Source organism: Dermacentor andersoni, chromosome 3 (assembly GCF_023375885.2).
Source record: "Dermacentor andersoni chromosome 3, qqDerAnde1_hic_scaffold, whole genome shotgun sequence".
Classification (NCBI taxonomy): Eukaryota; Metazoa; Arthropoda; class Arachnida; order Ixodida; family Ixodidae; genus Dermacentor; species Dermacentor andersoni.
This window is the reverse complement of record NC_092816.1, coordinates 67,363,530-67,386,033: the sequence shown is the minus strand read 5'-3', so window position 1 is coordinate 67,386,033 and position 22,504 is coordinate 67,363,530. Positions and strand designations below refer to the sequence as shown.

Here is a 22,504-nt window from a genome sequence, read left to right as displayed (position 1 = left end):
CCGCTCTACGGCAGCCACCGTCGTGCGTGGACCCGCAGCGCCGCTCCTTTTTTTTTTTTTTTTTTCGCTCTTCTGTTGCCGTCTCTTCTCCCGTGCCGGCTTCTTCATCACTGTACTACACAGAGGCCGGCGTTTACGTGCAGTATTTACCTTTTAACCCGCCACCAGCTCGACGTCTCTCTCATATGTATGCCTCTACCGCTACGTTGCTTGCCTTCCGGCTAGCTCTTTATTTTCTCGTGTGGGTCCGTCGGGTCATTCTGATAGAAAAAGAAGAAGAAAATCTGTGCATTCTTGGAATGAGTTAATTGGTCGGCTCGAGGTGATTTATACGAACGGGCCGCGCGTAAGCGGCTTTAACATGTATTACGCCCGCGTCGTCTGCTCCTTCCTCCGCCTTCGGGCTTCTGAATCGATTAGGTCATGTTTGGGAACTTGTTTATATCAACTTACAAGTCGAGAGAAAGCAGCAAGGAAAGTCGCTAATGGATCGTCTCGAAATCGAGCGGCAGTCTTGCCGCTGAGCGGGGTCTTCCTGTCGGCGGCGACGTGTGTATATATTCTGCGGCATCGGCTCGCTGTCGTTGCTTTGGCTACGGCTGTACTCATGCTCACTCCAGGTATGGCCGGCTCGGTTCTGGCCGTGCATCGGCCGGACCCCCCTCCTCCCCTTTAGGCTAAGTGTGCCCCCTACGAGCTGTGTGGATGATTTCGTTCGCCCAAACATGGCATCGCCGGCACTGCGCGGGAACGTTGACCCTCAGCGCGGCTCGAAGGGAAACGCTTCGGCGCCGTGCCATTCCTTTGCAGTGCTGCTGTGCACCGTGAGCGATGACGTGTCAGCCGGTGCCGAAGTGCCCACGGGTCTGCCCGGTGGCGTTATGCTGTAGGTGGAGTTCAATTAATGTTCATAGAAACCCAGCCGCTGATGTAGTGCGGAATGCGTTCGGCCGTTGCTTGTTTCGTTTAATCTGCTCTATCTTTCGCGCTCGCTGTACGCTTCATTCGTCATCCGTGTTCTTGTGCCAAAAGATTAGGCGATGTGTGTCACAAATATCAATTTTCAGTTATGGAAGCGGCGGATGAAACAATCATATAGTCGGAAGCGTTTTCGCGTATGTTCCTTGCCACGCACCTGAGCCTGAGCTCCTCCCCTGTTACGGTTCGGGAGTTTCGCTGTCCGCTCTCGAGATATTTAAGAACAGGAGCAGGTGTTAAAATTGATGTGGTGCCAAGCCATTTTTGTAGCTAAGGTAATCAGGGAATTACATACTATAGACGCAGGGTGGATACTGCATGTAACCAACCTATTGTGTTGCCGGCGGTTTGGGGCGAGACGTGGGTTGCGAGGGACTTCTCGACACTACGCAGTGCCGTTGGTTCTTTGTCCTATGCATCTCTCCGTGTCTCTGTGAAGCGCTGGGAGCTCAATTTGGTTGCCCGTCGGCGTTTTACGCTGTCCAGACCTCCGAAGTGTGTACACTGCCGCGGGCTCTCCTCAAGTGGACCTTCCCATATAGCTACTGCTCGCTCGCACACAAAGACTTCCCGCGAACCACTTACACCGAAGTGCTTGCTTATATACGCGCCTCCTACGGCGTGTCCGGATTATCTCCAGGGCGGTGCACCTGTCAAACAGAGTTTGCACGAATCGCGTCGAACGCGCGGCGGCATTCGCGGGAGAGGTGTATCGAATAAAATCGATTGGGGAGAGCGAGGGATTGGGCAAGATTCAGTACGTGAGGGAGCTGTAGATGGAAGGCAACGGGGGTAGGAGCGGGGAGGGGGATCCGAAATGGGGTGTCCACGTTCCAATCGGCGTCCGTCACTTCCCCGCGAATTAACTCAGGCTGGCCGGCGTGAATGCACGTGCTGTTTCTGCGTTACACTGCTGTTGTTCCGGGTCCGAGGGCTCTTCGCCCCCGCATCTCGTGCGGGCTGGCACCGCACGCCTGGGGGACGGCGGGGGGAGTGGTCGTGCGCGCCCAAATAAGTGTTGAGTCACGATCAGGTGACTGAGTCACTGCTCCGTCCTTCTCCTGGTCCCTCTGCTTGCCTGCCAGGACACTGCTGCACCGACCCTGCGCCGAACTCAGCCGGGGGACGGACGCCCAGGGCGGTCAGTGCGGGCGCCAAGCTCCCGCGGTGTCCGGCTCGCGTTGACAGGGTCCGTGCCAAATGACGCGTCGGCCGGTCCAGATGCGCGCGCGCGCTTTCTCCTCCAACGTGGTCCTCTGGGCGGCCGCCGGCAGGCGGGCTGCTTCCAAATAAATGTGACTCAGTGCGGCGGGCCGGGTTCGGAGCCCCCTATTGTGTTATAAGGGAAGAAGCCGAGACGGGAGGGGGGGGCTTAGGGCTAGATTGGACCCTTTGGCGAGATGCCTCTCCCCTGAGTGGACTGTTGTGGCGCAGGGCGCTCGCTGTCGGGATAGTGCGCCGCGGTCACTGGGGAGACGGATGCGTTTTCCCCGCGGTTCTCGTTTCGAATCGAGCCAGGGAAGGGGGTCTGCGTTTCCGGCTGTCGCTGCCAGTTGTGCGCTTTAGACTCGGCCTGTTGCTGCAGTGCCGCGTTTCGAAGCCTGGGCCCCCTACTCCTTCCTTCCTTTGTTTGCCGCCACGCGCGTTTGTTGACGTCCAGGGCGTGACGTCCGGCGTTGCGCGGGTTGTGTGCGCGCGCACGCACTATCGCTGTCCGCTGTCCGTGCCTGCAGTGGCAAGTTAATGACCCTTGGTCGCGTGTGTACGTATGGCACTATAAGTAACCCGTGTGTTCCGTGCACGGGGACGCGATGACGCTTGACCCATCGGCGTTTGTCTTAGTTAGAAACTCCCGCTGTCATTGCTGCAGATGCGGAGTCTGATGGGAGCAGTTGACTCTGTTGTGGACCTGAAGAGATAGCACCGCCATTAGGGGGAGAGGAGCGTATTGGTGTGCGTCGTTACCTTATCTCTGCAGCTACCGCTTTCATCTAAGTAGCAATAATGCAGCGCTTTTTTGAGCACTGAATGCCGTGTTTTTCTGATGCTTGAAGCAACATGACGTTGGTACCTTGTGATTTCATATACGCAACATCATATCGGGTGACCCAGTGTGCTCTGGTAACTTTGTTGTTCCTTGGTTGTGGTCATTACGTGGAGCACAAACGGTGCAAGCATATGAGGAGGATATGCGTGGAGGGTATGCTAAAGTGTTTCTTTCGACCATGTGCATATATAGGTAAAGTCTCTGACTTTTGTGAACGATTCGCGCAGAGAGAAAGCCTATTTGTCTGATTTTACTGTCATGTAGTGAATTTCCACTGGAAATTAAAACGAGGCGGTTCTATATAATAATGTCACTTATTTATGTGGCGCCCTCCCAATCTAGTATGTTGCGCCACATTCATTCACTGAAGAAACGCTTTATTTTCGGTTGGATGGCTTTTTAGTGTAGCACAAGTAATGTGGATGGGAATAAAGTGTGTTGCGAGGAGCAGGATCTACAACCGGTGTAATAACCCAGGTTCCCTGGCAATACTCGAAAGAGACTCCACGGCTGCGCGACTGCCGCCCACCAGTCGTGCCTACCCTTTGTAGCTCGATCGGCACCTAAAGGATTTTGTTCATGTGTTGTGAGCCTTCTACTCCGATGTCAATCCGCGAGCCTGGTTGGTTCATCTCCTCTGTGTTCGTGTTTCTGTCGATTCTATGCGTTGGTGTGAGATATACAGCGCTACATACATGTCGCAACGTTGCTGCTGTCGCGACACGTTTTTCCACTGCCTGCTTATGTGCGGCGCCACTAAAAGGACCCGTCGTCGCGTCGCGTGCCTCGCAGGCGGTTCTACAGGAGCACCGGAGCAAGCAGGCGGCCATGCTGGAAATCCGGCCTCGGTTCCTCATACCGGACACCAACTGCTTCATCGACCACCTGCCGCTCGTCCAGAAAGTGGTCGCCGACGGACACTTCAACGTCTACGTGCCCATCGTTGGTGAGTGGGCGCCCGCTTGTCTGACCGCGAGCTCTCGCGCGCATGCTGAGCGATTTGCGTGCTTCTCAACTGGTCGGGAATCGCAGCTGCTGCTGCTCGACTCTCTTGTCCGAGTAATCGCCGAAAGTGGGTTGTTCTAAGCAGGGCAGCTCTATAATGAGTGCGAGTCGGGCGTGTGCGGAGTAAACGTCAAGGTACTCTATGACTGCCGTCGCCTCTGTCGGTGAAGAAAGTAAGAAAAAAATATTTTGACGAGCAATTAGTAGAATGAAGATTTTCGGATGATTGGCGGCCATTGGCGGATACGATTTGGTTTGGGGAGAAACAAAATCATTCGCTTTGAAATTGCAGCTGTACTGCGCCGAAAACTTTCAAGTGGAGCCTCTCGCCCTTGGAAATAGGTCGGCAGCAAGGCGTAATTCTGAATTTTAACATTAAACCTAACTATAGTACTCCGTCGATTACAGCTCAGATTGCACGCGAGGTTCAGTTGATCGTGTTCATTGTGGTTAGGTGGTTAGACGAAATGCTACGTTTATCCTAGGAAACCGATGAAATATGGAAGTGAATTTCGCTGAAGTATCGATTAGGTGCTTCTCATATATGTTTGACCTGTACTGTATGAGAGTTCGAAGGTGTTTCGTCGAGCATGCTACCGCGGTACGCTCCAGACCCCCCTCCCCCCTCACCCCCTTGCCTTACATGTTGCTCTCGCATTTTCCCGTAAAACGAATTTAGAAAACATGCCAGCTCTGCTCACGTATTCCTACGTAAAGTTGCCGATGTATTCGTCGGCAACCGCGCTGAGAATGTCGGTCAGATCATCCATAAACCAAACTTCCACTTCGTCTGCTCCCGTGTCGTGGCGTCCGTGTTCCGGATCTCTCTCTCTCTCTCACTCACTGCCGACCCCTGAAGGCCGTGTTTCCATTCTCACGACCCTTGCCTTAGCGTCGAAGCAAACTTGCGCGAATTATGTTTGCCGAAGGGAATGTTTGTCGAAGATGGCCGCGCCCATCTCAACCGCATCGCCGCTGTTCGGGAAGAGTGATCGTCCGCGCGCCTTCCTCCCCTTCCTCACTCGCATCGCTGTCTGCGCGTTCAGGAAAAAAGAGAAGGAGACCGCTCGCGGCTCAACCCTTCCTCGCCCGTAGATCCGGTCGGCCGTGCCGATGCGTCTTCGCGTGGCTGCAGGTTACTGCACCGCGTGTTCTACACTCGCGCACGTGTTCCTGCGCACGCCGGGGACAGAGCGCGCTCACACCGCGCGCATGCCGCACGCGAAGACATAAAACCTCGCGTCTGCTCGCGTACGACGGCCCCGATGTGTATCGACGGCGTCGGCACTTGCTGGCCTGCCGAGTGATGAATGGCTTCCGGAGGCCCCTGCGTTTGGGGCCCGGCGGCGGCGGCTAATGCGCGTTTTCGGCGAAAATGAGATCGTTGTCACTTTCACCGCACGCGCTTGTAGCTTTCTCCTCGTTCCTCCCCTCCCCCCCCCCCCTCGTCCCCTCCTCGACGCAATCACGCGGACTAACGAGTAGCCCCGAGTGCCGCCGCCGACTTGGTTCCGCCCATGCTCGTCGAAAGGGTTGTACCTCTCGCCTTGACATTGAGCCGTCAGTGTAATCATGCACGCTCGGCCTACCTCGTTTGAGCCGAAACAGTTCTCGGACTTTTACGTGCAGACAGGTGGGCTTCGTGCAACGCCTCTCTTTGTTTCCCTGTTAGTGTGCGCGCTCGCGTCTTCACTGGATTCTTACTTACCTTGCCCCACGGAGGACCGATTAGCCCCGAGCGCGTGCGCGCGCATTGCCTAGGCCCTGTCGGTCGATCTATTGCGCGAGGCGAGCACACCGCCCGGCGCCACGTAGTCGCCGGTCCTGTCAGCCGACAGCCGGAGCGAACTAACACCCCTGTTCAGACCAGTGGCGCCGCTGTACTTTGTACATCTCGCCGTGTCGTTCGTTCGCTCGCTTTACCTATTTTCCCAGAATGACACCAGGGTATGACGAGTGGACGCAAAGGCAACGAAGATGACAAGACTGCGGTCGTCCCGCCCCCTTTGCTGCGCTGTCAGGCCGTGACTGCACCAGCCTATCCTTCTGTCCTTATTCCACCCAGCCTCTGACATAGCCAGCCAATTCTGTGTCGAAGTTCGTATTGCCAGGCGCTCTTTCCACCCAGTTCTAAAAAACATTTGTGTGCTCTTCCTGACGCTGTCACTTAAAGTGCCCCTCACCAGGCCCCATAAAAAATTTTGGTTATGCACAGAAAGTTGTTACGTACCCTCTAAGGAGCGTTCAGCCATAAGAATTTTTCAAATTAGTTTATTAATAGCCAAGATAGAAATATTTCAGTGCCGCGAACCCATGATTTCAAGAGGCGAGCGCCACTGCCTAGAGAGACTCTCTCCACTTGCCCCATCTCTAGCCTCCGCCAGCGAAATTCCTTCCCTGCGTTCTCCCATACCGGCCCTGCCTTCATTTTTTTCTCTCTCGCTTTTATGTTGTGCAGCGCACTTCTGCTGACATTGTCACGCGCAAGCTGTTGCGTTTGTCTTGTTTTGCGCAGTGCGTGATTGTGCGCGCTGTGCACGAGAACACCTGACTAGCCGTATGAGTCAGTGCTACATGAACACTGAGGCAGACACAAGTGGATCACAGAGCATGGTCGCACACCAGAACACGGTATAGAAAATGGCATAGTTCCAGTGTCAGCGTGTGCGAGTGCACGACGTGGGAGCAAGCAGAGGAAACGGAAGTACATCACTCTTGCTGCGGTGCGAAGTAAAACAAATACAGGCAGACATTCGGTTTGTGTTTTTTATGATTTCTCAGAAACTTCATTTGTCTATCGATGCAACAGATTTCACAAATAACAGATGTTGCCTTGAATAATTCTCAAAGTCACGAGTCACTAAGGGCAACGTCACAGCAAAGACGCATGTACGTAGGTCCACTAGCACGTATATGTCATCCCTCCGGCTTTGAGCGCGGCTCCTGCGAGGAGAAGGGCAAACTTCAGTTTGAAATGTCAGCTGTTTCCACAGCGCGTGGCGGTGTAATAGTTGGCAGACACAATCGCTAGTGCGAAATGCATTGTATGCACGGCACTTGTCAGCTCAAAATAGTCAGACCTGGTAACGGGCCCTTTAAGACGCTGTGTTGTGTGTAGTCTACCAGTTGCGGGCCTTGATTTCTTAGTGTTATGTCGAGGCGGTTTTATTGCTGGAAAAATCATTTACGGAGACGTCCCTCCGCTTTCTAATGGCACATTCGACTTGTCATTTTTGAGCGCTCTAGACCGCTCTGGCAGCGCACGTTATGATCAGCTGGCGTATGGAACGGTGCGGAACCCCGCATTTCAGGATTTTTTTTTTTTTAATGGAGCTCGAGGGGCGAAGAGGTGCTAGTTCAGCATATTTTTGTTTTTCGCTTGGTCATGGCGATAATCTCATCTGGTGAGAATTTTAATTATCAGAGCTAGCCGTGTAATCAAAGGCTGCTGGAATTACTGTAATGTTCTGAGGCTCATTTTGCAGCAGTCAATTAGTGTAATCATAGAGTTTCATCAGACAATTACTAGAAGGAACTCTGGTGCTAGTGTTTACAGGAGCTGCAATTGCGGCGATTGAGCCAACATGGTAATTATGGGAAGTACATGGATTTGCCTAAACTTCATCCTCCTGGCTCCAAACGGCTTCGCGACTTTGTAAACTCGTCATTTTCAACAATGTACTGCATAATAAATAATTAAATAAACATTATTAAAATTGTCCGATGGCAGAATTCGTGCACAGTACCTCCAGCACAGATGCCAGATATAGAAACCATTATGCCACAGACGCATGCATTGACAGGCGACATACAACGCCCTTATGAATTTAGCGGGGGCAAGCCAGTGCCTTGAGAGGCTTGGCGCATTTGATTTGGCCAACTCGACAAGCTGAACTGTTGCAATGGACGACTTGCAGACTGATGCGCGTCCTCTTCCGTGCAGCGGCAGTACTACAAAATTTGCGTGGAAAACGAGGCATAAGTTTGACCGCTTCTTGCCGAATTAAGTTTGAGTGCTTGCACAGATCAAGTGTTTTTGCTTATGTAATTACTAGGCTTCTTACAAAATAAAAGCTGAGTGTTCCAGACAAAAGTGTTATCTTCGCGTGAGTATTGTTGGCGTGATCTGTGATAACATTCGCTATGACATTGAGACTTCATCCTAAAATCGGTAACACAAAGGAACACGTCAACCATGTATCTGTGAGGCAAAACCAGCTCTCTTAAGCAAGTTTGGTTGGAAAATGCCTCTCTTGTTTGTGCACAGTACATTTCTGCAAATGGCTCTTTGGTAGCGATTGTGTCTGTTTGCAACGTTTTCTGCACTTAGAAAAGTATGGATTGCTCTGAAATTTACATGGAGGAAGAGAAATTATAGGAGGGATCATTACGTCATGCAGACAGCCTTGGCAAGGGAACGCTAAGCCACAGCGGTTGCTCCTTCCTCTATGGAAACTTACAACAATGAAGGCATACAACGCATAATAAACGAATCCACAAGAATGAATCCATGAGCACGAAGATCAGACAAATCCATGTACGTCCCATCATTTCCATGGAGGCTCAACGATTGCAGCGCCAGACTTCCCATTAGTATATTGGAGGAAAGTCTGTGAGTGTAATGACTGTACATTAGAGTGCATGCCACCCACGGGTTGGCCTGTATACTCGGCAACGCCTGGACGACGGCCCTGTCAAGGACAGACCTACCTGATGAAGTGCCGAGTCCATTTATTTTCGCACCGTTTCTTTCTCTAGCTCTCTTTTTGCAATGGAGTTTTATACACACACCTGCCTGCCTGCCTACCCACCCACCCACCCACCTACTTACCTCAACCACCCACCCTAACCTACCTACCTACCTACCTACCTACCTACCCTCCCTTCCTCCCTCCCTCCCTCTCTCCTTCCTTCCTTTAATTTGAAATTGGATGTGGGTCAACTTAAATTTCAGGGTGAGCCAACTGAAATTAGGGGGTATGCTTACACAGACAATACCACTGGAGTTTCTGCATACTTTTATCAGTATATAGACAACTATGTTTAGTCTTGAAAGCGCCAAAGATTTAGCTTTACAGATTTTGGGAACCCTTACTGCGTCACAGCAGGAAATTGCAACTTAAGGACAAACTGAGTATCGGAGCTTCTTGCGTCTGCATGCTTTTTCGAGCTCTAGTTTAGTGGAACATCACCAACTATCGCCCAGTCCGTCGAACTCCCAAACCATGTTTCCCTCGGGCCAAATTTGTAATAGACGCTATTTATCAGCGGAACAGACAGCATTCCGCCTTCTCTGCGACTGCAGCATCCCAGCTCCTTCCTAGTTATTCGGACTAATTAATTATCGCGAACCTTCGGCAGACGGCAGCTTGCTGCTCCTCATATACGCGCAGTTCCATCTTGCTCATAGTCTAGTGACCCGGCAAACTTGGGATAGCGATTAGTTATGTCGCTGGCGTCGTTCCTCGTCTGTGTAGATCGCCGCCGGTCCGACGACCGATTCCATTCGTCAGGTCAAAGCGCTGCCGTTCTCGGCCGAAAAAACAAATGCACTCAGTGTGGCTGGTGCCGAGGGAGAAAAAAAGTAAGATTTATTTCCTCAGACGCGGTTGTTTCTTGCAAGCCGTTAATAAGAGAAGGCACGGTTCTTAGAAGAGAGCTCTTAGTTGGCTTTCCAAATCCGCATTGGCACAGTTCTTTAATATGCGTCGGTACTTTCGCAGGTGTAGCAGCAACAGCAGCACGTTAATGGGCATGCCGACCGCGTGGCCGCAAATTAAGCCTAGGCTTGCGAGCGAGTGACACCCGTTCCTCCGAGATTAGTGGTCCGTGTAACTATTATACACTGCTCTCCATATACCTGCGGGAGCTTCGCTTCACTCCAGGCGCACTATAATCCCGCTGCCGAGGGGGAATTCCCGGAAATTGCCGCCTCTTTTAATTAACGCCGTAACTCACTTTACCTTTCTTTTTTTTGTTCTTTTCTTCGGTCGCGTCGATAAATTTCATTTCGACGGCGAAGTTCTCGTAATGAGCTTTCCCGGCTAGTGGTCTGCGCGTCGCTTATGCAAGAGTGCGGCATTTAAGGACGCCACCATTGCCGTTGTCAACGAAACTTTTCTTGTTTTTTTTTTTTTTCTTTTTTTGTATCTCGAGTCGGTGACTGCACGCGTAGCGCGTGTTTGTCGCGCCGAACTAGCGGGCGGTGTCGCCGCGAAAGGAATCTCGCGTAATCGCTTCCCAATTTAGTACAATCTGTGCGTGTGCCGCCTTATTTTGGGGGGGGGGGGGGTCCACCGTGTGTGCGACCTGCCGGAGCGGCGCCCTTTGTTTTTTTTTTGTTTTTTTTTTCTTCGCATTATTTGCGCCACTTGAAGATAAACAGCAACCGCGGAGTGCTCTCTCACGCGAGTGCTTTCCTCTTTTCCTCCGAGCCTCACGGGGGAAAGATCGGGCTAGACGATCGCGCGCACGCACGCACGCACACACACACACGTGGTATCGCCGAAGTGTCGCGTCTATAACGACACCTTTGGCGGCTTCTGTAATGGCTATCTGTCCCGCATGGCGCCGCGCCACCGCTCTTGATGGCCGAGCGCGTCGCGAACTGTAGTAGCCCGGGAGTGCGCGCGTTACGAGAAGTATGCGGTTAGAAAAGCGAGTTCGGAGCTCGCGCTTGCTTGCAGTATCCTGTGCGCGTGTGCGGGATCGGGATCCGTGTGTCCTCGCAAACTTTCTTCTTTTGTCTTGTCTGTTTCCGTTAGCGTGCCTTTCTCTCTTTTTATGCCTCTTCGTGTTTTTCTTTCTTTTTTATTTTATTGTCGTGGGGGGGGGGGGGGGGTGTCGTTCGCGTGTACCGTTGAGGAGAGATGAGAACGAACAAAGAAAGTGGCGGGCCCGCGGCGGCGAAATCTTTTGAAGGGGTGAGGCTTATCACGCGTCCGTGAAGGGGGAAAACGCGCATTCGAGTTCGCCCTGGAGTTTTATACCGCAGACGGCGTAGAGAGAGAGAGAGAGAGCGACGCGGGTTTTATGGTCCCTTTGACTCAGAGCGGCTTCATCCTCTCGTTCTTCCTGCTATTTTGTTTTTTCCTCGGGCTCGAAGTGTCGCCCTTCTTCACGGAGGCGATGGAGGCGTAGCGAAGTGTTGCTGCGCGCAGCTACCGGAACCATTAAAACAAAGCGTGCGCTGCTGCACTTGCTGGCGGCGGCAGACCGTTCCCCCGTAGCGTACCGCATACCCTCTCCAGCCCCCATATAATCCACCTTCCTTAGCTTGTCCTTTCGTGATAGTTTGGACCGGCCGATCATGACGAAGGACCTAACCCGTTCGTGGATAATTTCGCCTTCGTTTGATGATTGCTCGATGGCGCACGGAGGGGAGTTGTTTTTTGCTTGGAATGTTTTCGATGTGACAGCGAGGCGGATTGTGCCTACTTCGGCCGGAGACGGTACAGGGCCTTGTCGTCTGTGGGAGGCGGCGACTCGGAAGTCTCGGAAGTGTTAATGCGTAGGATCGACGACCGCTTATCGCTGCTGACGCCGGCGTGTCAGAGATGTGAACTAGTAACGTGCTATTAACCGCGAGTAGGACCCAATGAATGTGGATCTCCAGATAAGCCAGACTAATAAAGCAGAGCCATTGCTTCCTAGAGACCGGTTGTACTGTCGTCGTTGCTGTGGTGTCGCCACGCGGAAGTGAAGGGCACATGTAGGCACGTAATCAAGTAATTAGCTTGAGACAGAAGCTTGATTACTACGCAATAAAGCTAATGCCCCTAAGAGAAAAGCGCCACTCGCTAGCCATAATTTCGATACTGAGGGCACGGTCGACTGTGTCGTCGGATCGAATCGCGCGACTTGTACGTAATTGGTTCGTTTTTCATTGGGCGTCATCGTGCGTTTTAGATCAACTGCCAGTCATCGGGCAACTCGATACTTTGCTACGCGTTTCTCGTTCACAACGACGGGCCCGATATCGGCTACTATCTCGTGACGCAGATAAAATGCACTAGCAAAGGAAAGCGATTATAAACGCGTCACAAGCAAAGAACTCGCGGCAGTACAAATCCATCGGATAATCAAAATCGTTTCTCTCTGACCTCTGAATAAACGGAGATATACCGCTAGAGGTTCTTCGACGGTAACGTAATTAGTGCCGAACGTGCCTTATCGCGCGACAGTTTCGTAGCCAGGAGATGGGTAGTGCACTGGTTCTGGTCGAATTAATGACTTTAGAAGGTCCGTGGTGTCATGGAAATGAGGTCGTCGCGCGTCTGTACGCGGTCCGTCAATTCAGGGCAAGGCTGATGTCCAAGACCGATCTTCTAGAATGTTGGCGCCGCTGTCGATATCACTGGTGCTACCAGAAGAAGCAGAGCTTGACATATGCGTGCTGGGCACATTGCCCTCCTTTTATCTGCACACTACTTTGGGCCGGCAGGTTAGTCGCACGGACGCACACTAACGCTTTTTCTCTGTCACTCAGTTTACAGTGTGCTCGACTATGCTGTGCAGGATGGCTCGTTATACGCTCATGTTACGCCTTACTAACTTCGAAAGTAGCCGTCATTCTCTCTCTCTCGCGCTCTCTCTCTATGCACACCTTTCGTAGCGACGAAGAAGCTGAGCCATTTAATGGGACGGTTCGTCTTGTGAAAGGTGTTAATGGTCAGTTGACCGTCGAGCAGAAGCTGCCCACGTTTCTGTTGTGATACGAGAAACGGAGAAACCAGAGAAGGATCAGATCACTTTCAACTGGCTGAAAGAGGGAGAAACGAACAAACAAAATATCATGGAGCGTAGTTCGAATGCGGGGAAAGGGTGTTCCTTCAGGAGAGCAGACTTTCACCTTGGCAGCGAAATCGAGGCCGTTACCACGGAACGCCCGATACGCGGCTGGCTCCGACCTCCAAGCGAAGAAGTGAACGGCCGTGCATCGGCCATTATTATTGCGCCCGGCCGAGGAATAGCCGCCGTTGCTCCTTGGTGGTACCTGCTGCTGCTGCTGCTTCTGTAGGGGCGGCGGCGCTAGCGTTGGGGAGCGGCCATTCACACCGGAAGCGTTAAACGGGCGGTGGGGGAAGGCAGGCAGGCCCCACCGCTTTTGTTCGCCGGGAGCGCGCGCGTTCACGCGCTGGCCGGCCGCTGGAGAAGAAAGTCAGCTGAGGCTGCGGCGGCAGTGCCTACCCCCCCCCCCCCCCCCCCCCCCCGAAATCTTCGGCCTCGTCGGCCCGCTAGTTCGCCGCAGCGTATTGTAACCGAGCGCCGCAGGAAGCTCTGCCGGCTGACCGGCGAGCGACGTCCAGTGGTGACAGGGCAAGCAGCACGTCCTGCGGTTGATACTGAGGTCGTAACGTAAAACACCGATACAAGCGCTCGCGCGCCAGACGTGCGTGCGCTCGTCTATGGGGAACAGATAAACACCTTTGCTGCGCGCACTGGTAGTCGGAGGTAACTATATTTCACTGTTAGCTGCGTGATAAGTCTTGCTTTCTTTCGTTTTATCCTAACGTGCTTTATTAGCACCAAGCCAATGAGGGTAAGTGCACTTCTAGCTATCGCTTTTTATATGTCGTAACGCCGGGTAGCCAGCCGGGAGGTCGGAGACGTTGCGCAAAGTGCTTTATAGTTCTTCCTGCTTCTTCGTAAGTTGAGTATTCCTTGGTAGTCTTGCATTTGGGGTGTATATATACTTAAAAAAAAAAAAAAGTCAACCGAAGTGTTTCCTTGCATGATAGCCAATCGCTCCCCTTGCACTCGGATACGGTGCGCCCTACCCACTGTTGTGACTCGACGTCTATAGTGTTGTGCTGCTTGTTGCGGGGTTCGAGTTCCGGCAACGTTTTGGTAACGGTGGCATGCGTAGGCACTCGAGTATCGATATTTGAACGACAGGTGGTAGAATTAATCCGGTGCACTTTTCTTATCCCAGTGTGATTTCCGAGCGCTAAATTGTACGTGAAGTAATATACTATTATTGCGACTTGAGTACATGATCCTCGGCGCTCAAATGCTGCCGTCACCATAGGTAACCGAGAGAGCGGAGACTAGCTGGCGTGGTGGACCCGGACTCCAACCTGTGCGCATGGACACCGGGTGGTCGTCTAGACTCTGCTTTCGTAAACGGCTATGGGAGGTGGGGCGCATTCGTACGCGGGTTGGGAAGTTTGGCGTCTCGGCGTCCCCGTCGTTAAGTTGTTGGGCCAAGTCGTGAGGTACCCGCACGCGTCCTGCACGGCTTGCAAGAACCCTTGCAGTCGAAGGAAGATGGCACTGGCTACCACCGGGGAGGTATATAGAATGGCTAAGGAAAAGGAGGAACGGACGGGCTGCGTAAGTAGTCCGCCATCACCGTTAATAACTGCGCCGGTGTCTAATACGGCGGATAATGGAACGTCATGTAATTCAAAGCGACGCTGCCTATCCGTGGAGCCCACGTAGCCTTACCATTTATTTGCTAGCGCGTTTATTAAATTGAGCTTATCCCGGCGTCTCTTCTTTTCGATGTCGCTTCCGAGATCGATACCTCGTCAGTGTAGAAAACAGTTTCTGGATAAAACTGTCAAACGGCTTCACCTCACGTACCTCGTGTTTCAAGCCCCCGACGACACAGGCAGCCAGGTGCTTTGTGCTCGGCATCGTGTCAAATCAACAACACACTTGTGCTGTTCAGTTCAGTACACGCTTGAACATAGGTCGGCCACGAGTGTAGATTGACCGCGTAAGGCACGTTCCGCAAGAGTGTAAAATGTTTGAATATTTGAAGCGTGGGTTGATTACTATTTCTGAAAGGAGCGGAGAAAAATCTGAATATGAAAGACCTTGTATACTTCGGCGTTCCCGCTGCAGCACAAATCCAAAATATATCCACTTACTCAAGCTCTACGCCAGCCGAACCCACGCTGCTTCGGCAATTTCATATGCTCAGTACCGCCAACATTGCCTGTGTTTGCTCGGAAAGTACGGTCTATTACGAAACGAGATCACACTGTTCGCGGCCTCTCAGCTTACCCGCGGAGCTCCTGTGATGTCGCAGTTTCTTACGCGTCTATTAGGTAAAGTTTCGCTCGCAGTTCCAATGGTTATAATTCCACTTTATGTTGCCTCAGCGCCAATTCGATCACCCGAAAAGCCCGTCGCATGCCTACTCTACGCGTTTACATAGCTTGGTCGGCGCCGATTCTTCCTCGCGGTGTCAGCTAGAATTTTGTCTACTCGCCCATGTGCTCTCCATTCCACACTGTCGTCCTTTGTGTCTACTTAACGTGTCGCACGCCCAGCATTTTCCTTTCGACCGGTCGTTGCGCGGTCCTTATCGCTTTAGCACGTTGCGTGCGTGCAGTAACGTCGCGCTAAGCGTGATTTCTTTTAACACGCCCTGGCGCCGACACAATGGTGCACGCAACTCACGCGACGGAGCTCACAAAAGGCTGTCGTCTGGCAGAGCGAGCGGCGTTGGTGACGACGACCTTGACTCGGGAGCGGTGAGACGCGATTATATGTCGCAATCCGCCGCTGCCGTCGGCGCGTCGTGGTCATCTCGCGGGCGCGTCGTTTAAAGGATAATACGGCGTTTATAATTGTTTGTGCCTCCCACTGTGATGACCGCTCGCTCGCTCTCTCGGCGGTCTTTGTCGGAGCAGCGTTTTCGGCGGGGAGCGTCTCGAAAAAAAAAAGGAGGGGGGGGGGGCGGTGAGGACGACTAGGAACGGCTCGGAGAACTTCGGTGCAAGGAGGGAACGCCCTTCTAGCGGGTTTCTCTTCCTGCTTCCACGTGTGTGTGTATGCTGTGGGCGCGCGCGCCTGTGTGGTGTATCACGCGATTCAGCCGTCTGTCTTTAGCGTGTTCTCCCGAGTGGCATCTTCCATTCTCACTTTGCTTGCCCCTCCTCCCCCCCCCCCCCCCTTGCATGCATCTTTCTTGGTTCGTATTGCGGCCTTTTCCTTTTTTTTCTTCTTCGCCACTCTTCGTCTCTTCTGAACGGACGGGCTGAGGCACTTCCTCTTCGCCAACAGTCCGGCGTACGACCGCCACCGATCACCACCACCACCACGGCGACCAGGAACCATCGAGGCAACAACCTTGGTGCCCCTGACTACGAAAACAAGCCGAGCTGCCCCCCCCCCCCCCCCCCCCCCACCATCCCTCCCTACTCTTCCTGCCACCGTCTTCAGTTCTTCCGCCGCCCCGCCCCGAACCCGTCGCACGTTTCTCCGCTGTACTTTTATTTTACTTTTTCCTCTCGCACTATCTTCGTCGAAGAACGGACAAAAAAAGGAGTCCAAAAGTGCGAAGAGAGCTCTTCCGCGCCATCCGGACTCGAGCGCGCGTGGTGTGATGGTGATGGATGAGGAGACCTCATGCAGCGGCCCGCGCGCACACACACACGCATGGCGAGCTTCACCACCGCCACCACCACTGCGCTCCATTTCCGATTGGAACCGATTGAAATTTGCTCCTCCCGGTACTTCTTTCTTTCTCCTCCTCCGCTCCTCCATTTCGTGGCTATTACAAAAACGAGGAACCTTTTCTTTTTCCTCTCTCTCTCTCTCTCGGACTAAACGGGACTCATTGCTTCCGCGGAGGAGCTCGCTCACCTGCGCTCGCCCAGGGTGGATGTCGGTAGGGAGCGTATCCCCTGCGCGAACGGGCGCTGGGCAAGGCGCGTCGATACCGTGTCCGTTGCAGCCGCAGCATTCGGCGCCGCGGGTTCATAGCACGCAGCCTTCGCGGTCCGCTCCTCCTTGGTTGGCACGCGAAGCTGCGCGCATATAACTGCACGCGCGTTGCGCGATGTCGCGGCGACCCTGAGGAGGTGGTACAGATACGCGCACCTTTCTATTTTTTTCGCTGCTGTATACGCACGCACGTAGGAGCAGAGGCGGCGGCTTTGGCCGCGCTCTTCTTCTACCAGCTCTCGTAATGGGACGAGAACAGTGGCGTCCCTTGACTTCCGCGTGCCTGCATTATACGAGCCCGCCGTTGCTTGATGCTGCCCTTTCGGTTCTCCTTTGTATCTCTCCTTGAACGTGCATGCAGCGGTGGCTGACTGAAGGGAGGCTTTGTTTCGTTCGCCTGCCGGACAGGCTACCGCTCGGACCTACTGTACACGGACGTGCGCTGTGGTGGGCAGCGCGCGTGCCGAATTAAAGCGACCCGCTTCGCGTTCGTCTTCCGCGCCTGAGCGAATTAGCTCGAACGAGAGAAAAAAAGAAACTATCATGTGGCGGGTGTCACGTCTTATCTTCTAACCCCCTCACCCCCCCCACCCCGACCGCTTCCCTTTTGCTTCGTGCAGCAGAAAAGGTGTGCTACGCAATTAAGAAGGTCGTATCTCCCTTCCATTCTTCCGTGTCCCATTGAAACTTGAAGGTCAGGGCCACGGTCTCGTTTCGTCTCTAGTTGTGCGAAGGCTGAATTTTCGGGTGTCACCCGGAAACGACGGGCCCGCAGTTTGTTTCGTTGTGTTCTTTTAGCATTGTTTTGTTGTTTCACGGCTTCAGTGGTGTTTCGATTGACGAAAGGACTGACCGAGGTCCGACGTAGTGGTCGTGCGGAGAAACTTCAAACGAACGCGTAGGTTGTTAAGTTAGACGGCCGAAACCCAGTAGTTGGCAAAGCTTAGGGAAGCTTGACTCACGCACGGTGTTCAGGACCCAGAGCGCTTCGCACGCCCAAGTGAAGGGTGAGATTCTTGCATTTCTTTGGGGGGGTTGAGGCTTCTGCTTTCCACGCACGCAATAACATCCGAGCTATAGCGTCCTTCTCCCACACTTTACTACTTTTGATGCGTTTCACGGCACTACGCGAGATTGTGCAGCGCGTCGCTGTGCGCTGTGTAAACATGGATGGATGGATGGATGGATGGATGTTATGAGCGTCCTCTTTGGAACGGGGCGGTGGGTTACGCCACCACGCTCTTCCTATTATACTGCCTAATGTCCTACCTAAGTTAAAAAAAAAAACCCTATGAACTGCCACAACCAAATTTTCTGATCCCCTATTGCGAGCTTTGCTTTTGTACGTCTCCGTTTCTTGTCGTTTCCCTACTTCCACCAATCTTCCAGTCGCCTCTTACTCATCTCTATTGTGCGGACATGTTTACTTTTCCACTGCTCTCGCTGAACCCAAGGGCTTCAAGGAGGCCAGTGGTGCCTAAATCGACCGTGGGCAGACGTCTTCAACACGCGGTTTCCGGAAGCGCCATGTGGTGTTAGTGGCCGAGCGTCGTACTAATTTTTGCGTTATTTAAGTTACGACTCGGAAGCCGACAGACTTGCACAGTGTAGTGACGTTGTCGTGGGGACGCGGTAACAACTTGATTCGCTCGTGGAGCTTTCACCTTGCGGAAAGCGTCGCTGCGGGAAAACTTGCCGCGATGCAGCAGGCTTCTCCGTCGCATCTGTTCATGTTTAGACAGTTCATCGCAGTGCAACAGCTTAGCACTAGCACGGTTCTGTATCGCCATTGTTTTTTTTTTATTATTATTATTAATTTGTTTTACTTGAACGTCTGGCACAGCGTTCGCTTTGGCGTTGGAACGAGTCTCCCTTGAGGTCGGGCTGACCTATTCAGACTCCACGTTGCGACTCGTGAAGGTGAAAGTTGGTCGCGAAAGTTTTCTCTGAAGGCGGCACATCTCGCGAGCTTATGCACGGAAGAGCGGCGCCACCCGATTGTCTTTTGCATTACCCTTATAGTGCAACAAAGGGAGGAATGTTTCCCTAATTACGCCAATTCGATTCTGCAGCGGGTTTTGTCCGTAGAAGTTGTAGCCCCCCCCCTCTCCCTGCGTGCCGCCATTCCAGCTTCTTCCCACGGTTGAGACAGGCCAGACTTCGCCGTCCACTCTGCGTCCCGAAATTCACACGGCAGGCGCCGCTTAGACGATCCTGGCCGTGATCTTATAAGCGGCGGCCCAAGGGCAATGGCATCCGTTGCGGTTCGCTTTCTTCTCGTCGGCCGCTGCCGTTGGAGCGAGGCGGCGGCGGGGGTTTTATTCATTGGGCGGGCGGTGTCGGTGTCTGCGAGTGAGCGAACGCGCCTCTTCGACGGCGTTCTTGCGAGCGGCTAACGAAGCACCGGTGGCCGCCTCGCGTTCGCCGCTCTCTTTTCTCTCCGCCTCGTTGTTTTCTCCGGTGCTTGCCCCGTTTGTTCCGAGCGCGCGGCTCTCGAGGTGGTGGTGGCGGTGGCTGCTTCTTGCGCCGCTGCGCTCGTGAAGGCGCAAATTAAATGAAGCCGCCGCGAGCGAGCGCTTGTTATTCGCCACGGGGTGTCGGAAAAGGATGAGGCCGAGAAGAGGGGGCTACTATTCAAGGAACGCAGCGGCCTGTCTCGTTTGTCTGTTCATGATGACCCTCGTGGTAATGGGAAAGCGCAACACAGCGGTGGCCCCCCACCCCGTCCACGGCACTACTTGTGAACCCGTCCCGACCTCTCGTGTGCCGTAGCTGCTGGTTGCATCTGCCGCGACGCAACCTTTCGGGAAAGCGCGCGCGTAGCGCGAGTTGACCGACCGCTGTCGGTGGAGAAGCGTCGTCGTCTTACGTGCCAGAGGTGGGCTTTACCGCAAACGTGTCGTGTCCTGCGAGTAAGCCAACTTGGCGGCCGAGCGGTGTGGCTCCGGCCGCAGAACTTGAGTACTGCCCAAATTGAAAAAAGAAAGTGCCATTTTTCTTTTATCAACTTTGTGTTATTTGTTGCGACCTGTTATAATTCGGTGGGGCATGAGGAAGTCAAAAGCCTGTGCTTATCACCAGCGTCTTCTGTGTGTCCCCATTCTTTCTTCCTTTTTCTTTTTTCATATCTTCAAGCGTTTATGATTATTTACTCATCCTGCCGTTTCTTTGTCTCAGCATAAATGTGCTTGAGCAGCTAAGGCAGCAACGTGACGTGTCTGCCTTGATGTTAAGAAGTGAATAGAGTAACATCAAGATAAAGTCAAACAAACATTTTAAAAGAAAAATGTTCTCACTCTGAGCACAAAGCCCTGTTCAGTCATGTAGCTCTGTACAAAAAGTGTCATTCTTTCTTTCTTTTCTTTTTTACCTGTAGACTGTCACTGTACGCATTAAGACTTATTTATGTTCTTTACATAGGGGCCAAACACGGAATCTGTTAATTGGGACAGGTGGGACATGTCTTCTCAGTAGTGGAGGGTATGATGCAACCATCCGTTAGGAAATTACAGTCGTGTTGATAAGAATAGACCAACGTAATACTCTTTCTTCATGTTGGCTAGTGCAACAGCTGCTGGTTCAGTTCTTGCTGCAGGAGCTGCATTGTGATAAATATGTGTGTCTACATGCTGAACTTTTCATTCATCTTAGCCTTCAGTAGGTTAAGTTAGAAGCATGTTCGGAATTTCGGTGTTAATCTCACTCATTTGTAGTTCCTTATTGTCAAACTGTCAGCGGGACTCTCAAGCTGTTCTATTTATTTTCTGGGATCATTTACTTGCACCTTCTTTGAGGAGCAGTGAGCTGATGTTATGTTCTCAAATCAAAAGCAATGCTGAAGAAAGCAGTGGGCTTCTTTCATCATACTAAAATTGTTTGATTATTTAGCTGCTTTGGATTTACAATAGTTACAATTTAGAGGAAGTCACTCAATGCAAATGGCATAGCTCAAGTGCTACATTTATTGCTTGATTTATTGTGTAAGAGGAAAAAAGAAAAGAAAACCTTCTAGAGTTCTTTATTTCACTCACGCTTATCATGTACCTGTACGCAGTTTTGAACGAGCTGCATGGTCTGGCACGAGGTGGATCTCGTCCGGGACCGTGCCCTGACCACTGTGAGAAGGTGGGCTCGAGTGCCAGGGCGGCCCTCGCCTATCTAGAGGAAAGGTTTGGCCAGCGGGAGCCAAAGCTGCGGGCGATCACCATCAGGGGCTCCGTACTGGACACAATCAGCTTCCGTAGCGAAGATCTTGGCGATTACAAGGTACACCATGACTGTGTGTTGTTCGTCCCTTTTTTTCCACGGGATTGCACCTGGCACTGATCCTTGTTGGCTAATCTGCACTTAGCAGAAAACTGCTAGATTTTTTTTTAAGTGTCCCTAACTTAGCTCTCCTAGACTAATTTTCTTTTGTTCAAGCCACTATATCCCTAACATTCCATGTTCTTGCTTAAGACATTTGTCAGGTGCCTGTACTATTGAGAGCAAAAGTCTAGATAAGTATACCTTGCTGTTATGACTGACTTGGCCATGGTTGCTCGGTTGCTATGGCATTCTTCCACTGAGCACAAGACAGGAGCTTCAAATCCTGACCACAAACAGCATTGGAATCGGAGAGCTTTAGCTGTATGATCTATGGAAAAGCACTTAGCCATAAGATTAAACTTCTGGCAAGATGAAGCACATGCATGGTAGAGAATTACTACAGTACAGCTCGCACAAGAACACATGAAGGGCAAAAACATCAATTCTGATAGTTGCCCTATGCAAAAGCACCTAAATTACGTAAGCTTGTGTGCATGTGAAAGAATGCTTATCTGGAGCTGTCCAGTACAGTGTCACTCATTATCCACAGTCACATTGCAGCTGTAGGACATGAAAAGTTCACCAATTGATCAACTACATTTCTCTCAATTTACTGCAGGGGACCAATGATGACCAAATTCTGACTTGCTGCCTGCTGCTTTGCAATGATCGTACGGAGCATGCACTTCCTAGGGAGCCTGGTGAGTATACCATAATTCTGGGAATGGCAAAGAGATCAGGAACTATATAAAGCAACATTGGGTTTGATTAAGGTCAGTTAACCTTGTTTGCGTTCACACTGAAGGATTCTTGAGCAGCGTGAAAAGTACCTCACATGGGGCACTGACTGGACAAGGCAATGAAGTGACAAGTTGGTTTAGGAAAAAAAAACATTTTAATACTATTTAGGTGTGTAATGGCATTTGTGGCATCGGCAAGAAAGCGGTCACAGCAGAAACAAACAGTTGTATGCAGCGACCGTGGACAATCTGAACTTTCACATAGCCTGAAGTTCTTGGTAGCCGATTAGGGTACTACTTATAAAGCAGTGATGTGTCAGTGGGGCGGGGGGGGGCTAAGCACATGGATAATGCTGAAGACAGTAGGCTGTTTTGAGATGTTAGATCAAAGAATTGGCTCTTATAACAGTTTCACAAGCACTACAGTCTATACAAAGTATGGCTTGCGACTGTTACTTCATGCGAATTAACCTTGCTTGTTTTGTTTGACATTCATCAAACCACTCCAGTATCTCAGTGGCTATTGCGTACTGCTGAGCTCGATATCACACGTTTGATCTCGTCCGCCGTAGCTACATTCCAGTGGGGGAAACGTGCAAGAACTCTCATATACCAATCATTGGACGCACGTTATTGAAATACAAGTGGTCAAAATTAATCGAGTGTTTCCCACTTTGGCATGTCTTATAATCATATTCTTGTTTTAGCACGTAAAAACCCCAGAATTAATATTAAAAATTGACAT

The 22,504-nt window shown here is 51.9% G+C and overlaps 1 protein-coding gene across 1 annotated transcript in view; it reads left to right on the top strand.

Moving 5' to 3' along the window:
- Positions 1 to 22,504, top strand: part of LOC126545895 (telomerase-binding protein EST1A-like) — a 100,465-nt gene that overhangs the window by 73,859 nt on the left and 4,102 nt on the right. The window contains exons 16-18 of the mRNA XM_050193939.3: positions 3,818 to 3,971; positions 20,766 to 20,977; positions 21,639 to 21,720. Coding sequence (XP_050049896.2) covers positions 3,818 to 3,971; positions 20,766 to 20,977; positions 21,639 to 21,720 — 448 coding nt within the window. The remainder of the gene's footprint in view (positions 1 to 3,817; positions 3,972 to 20,765; positions 20,978 to 21,638; positions 21,721 to 22,504) is intronic.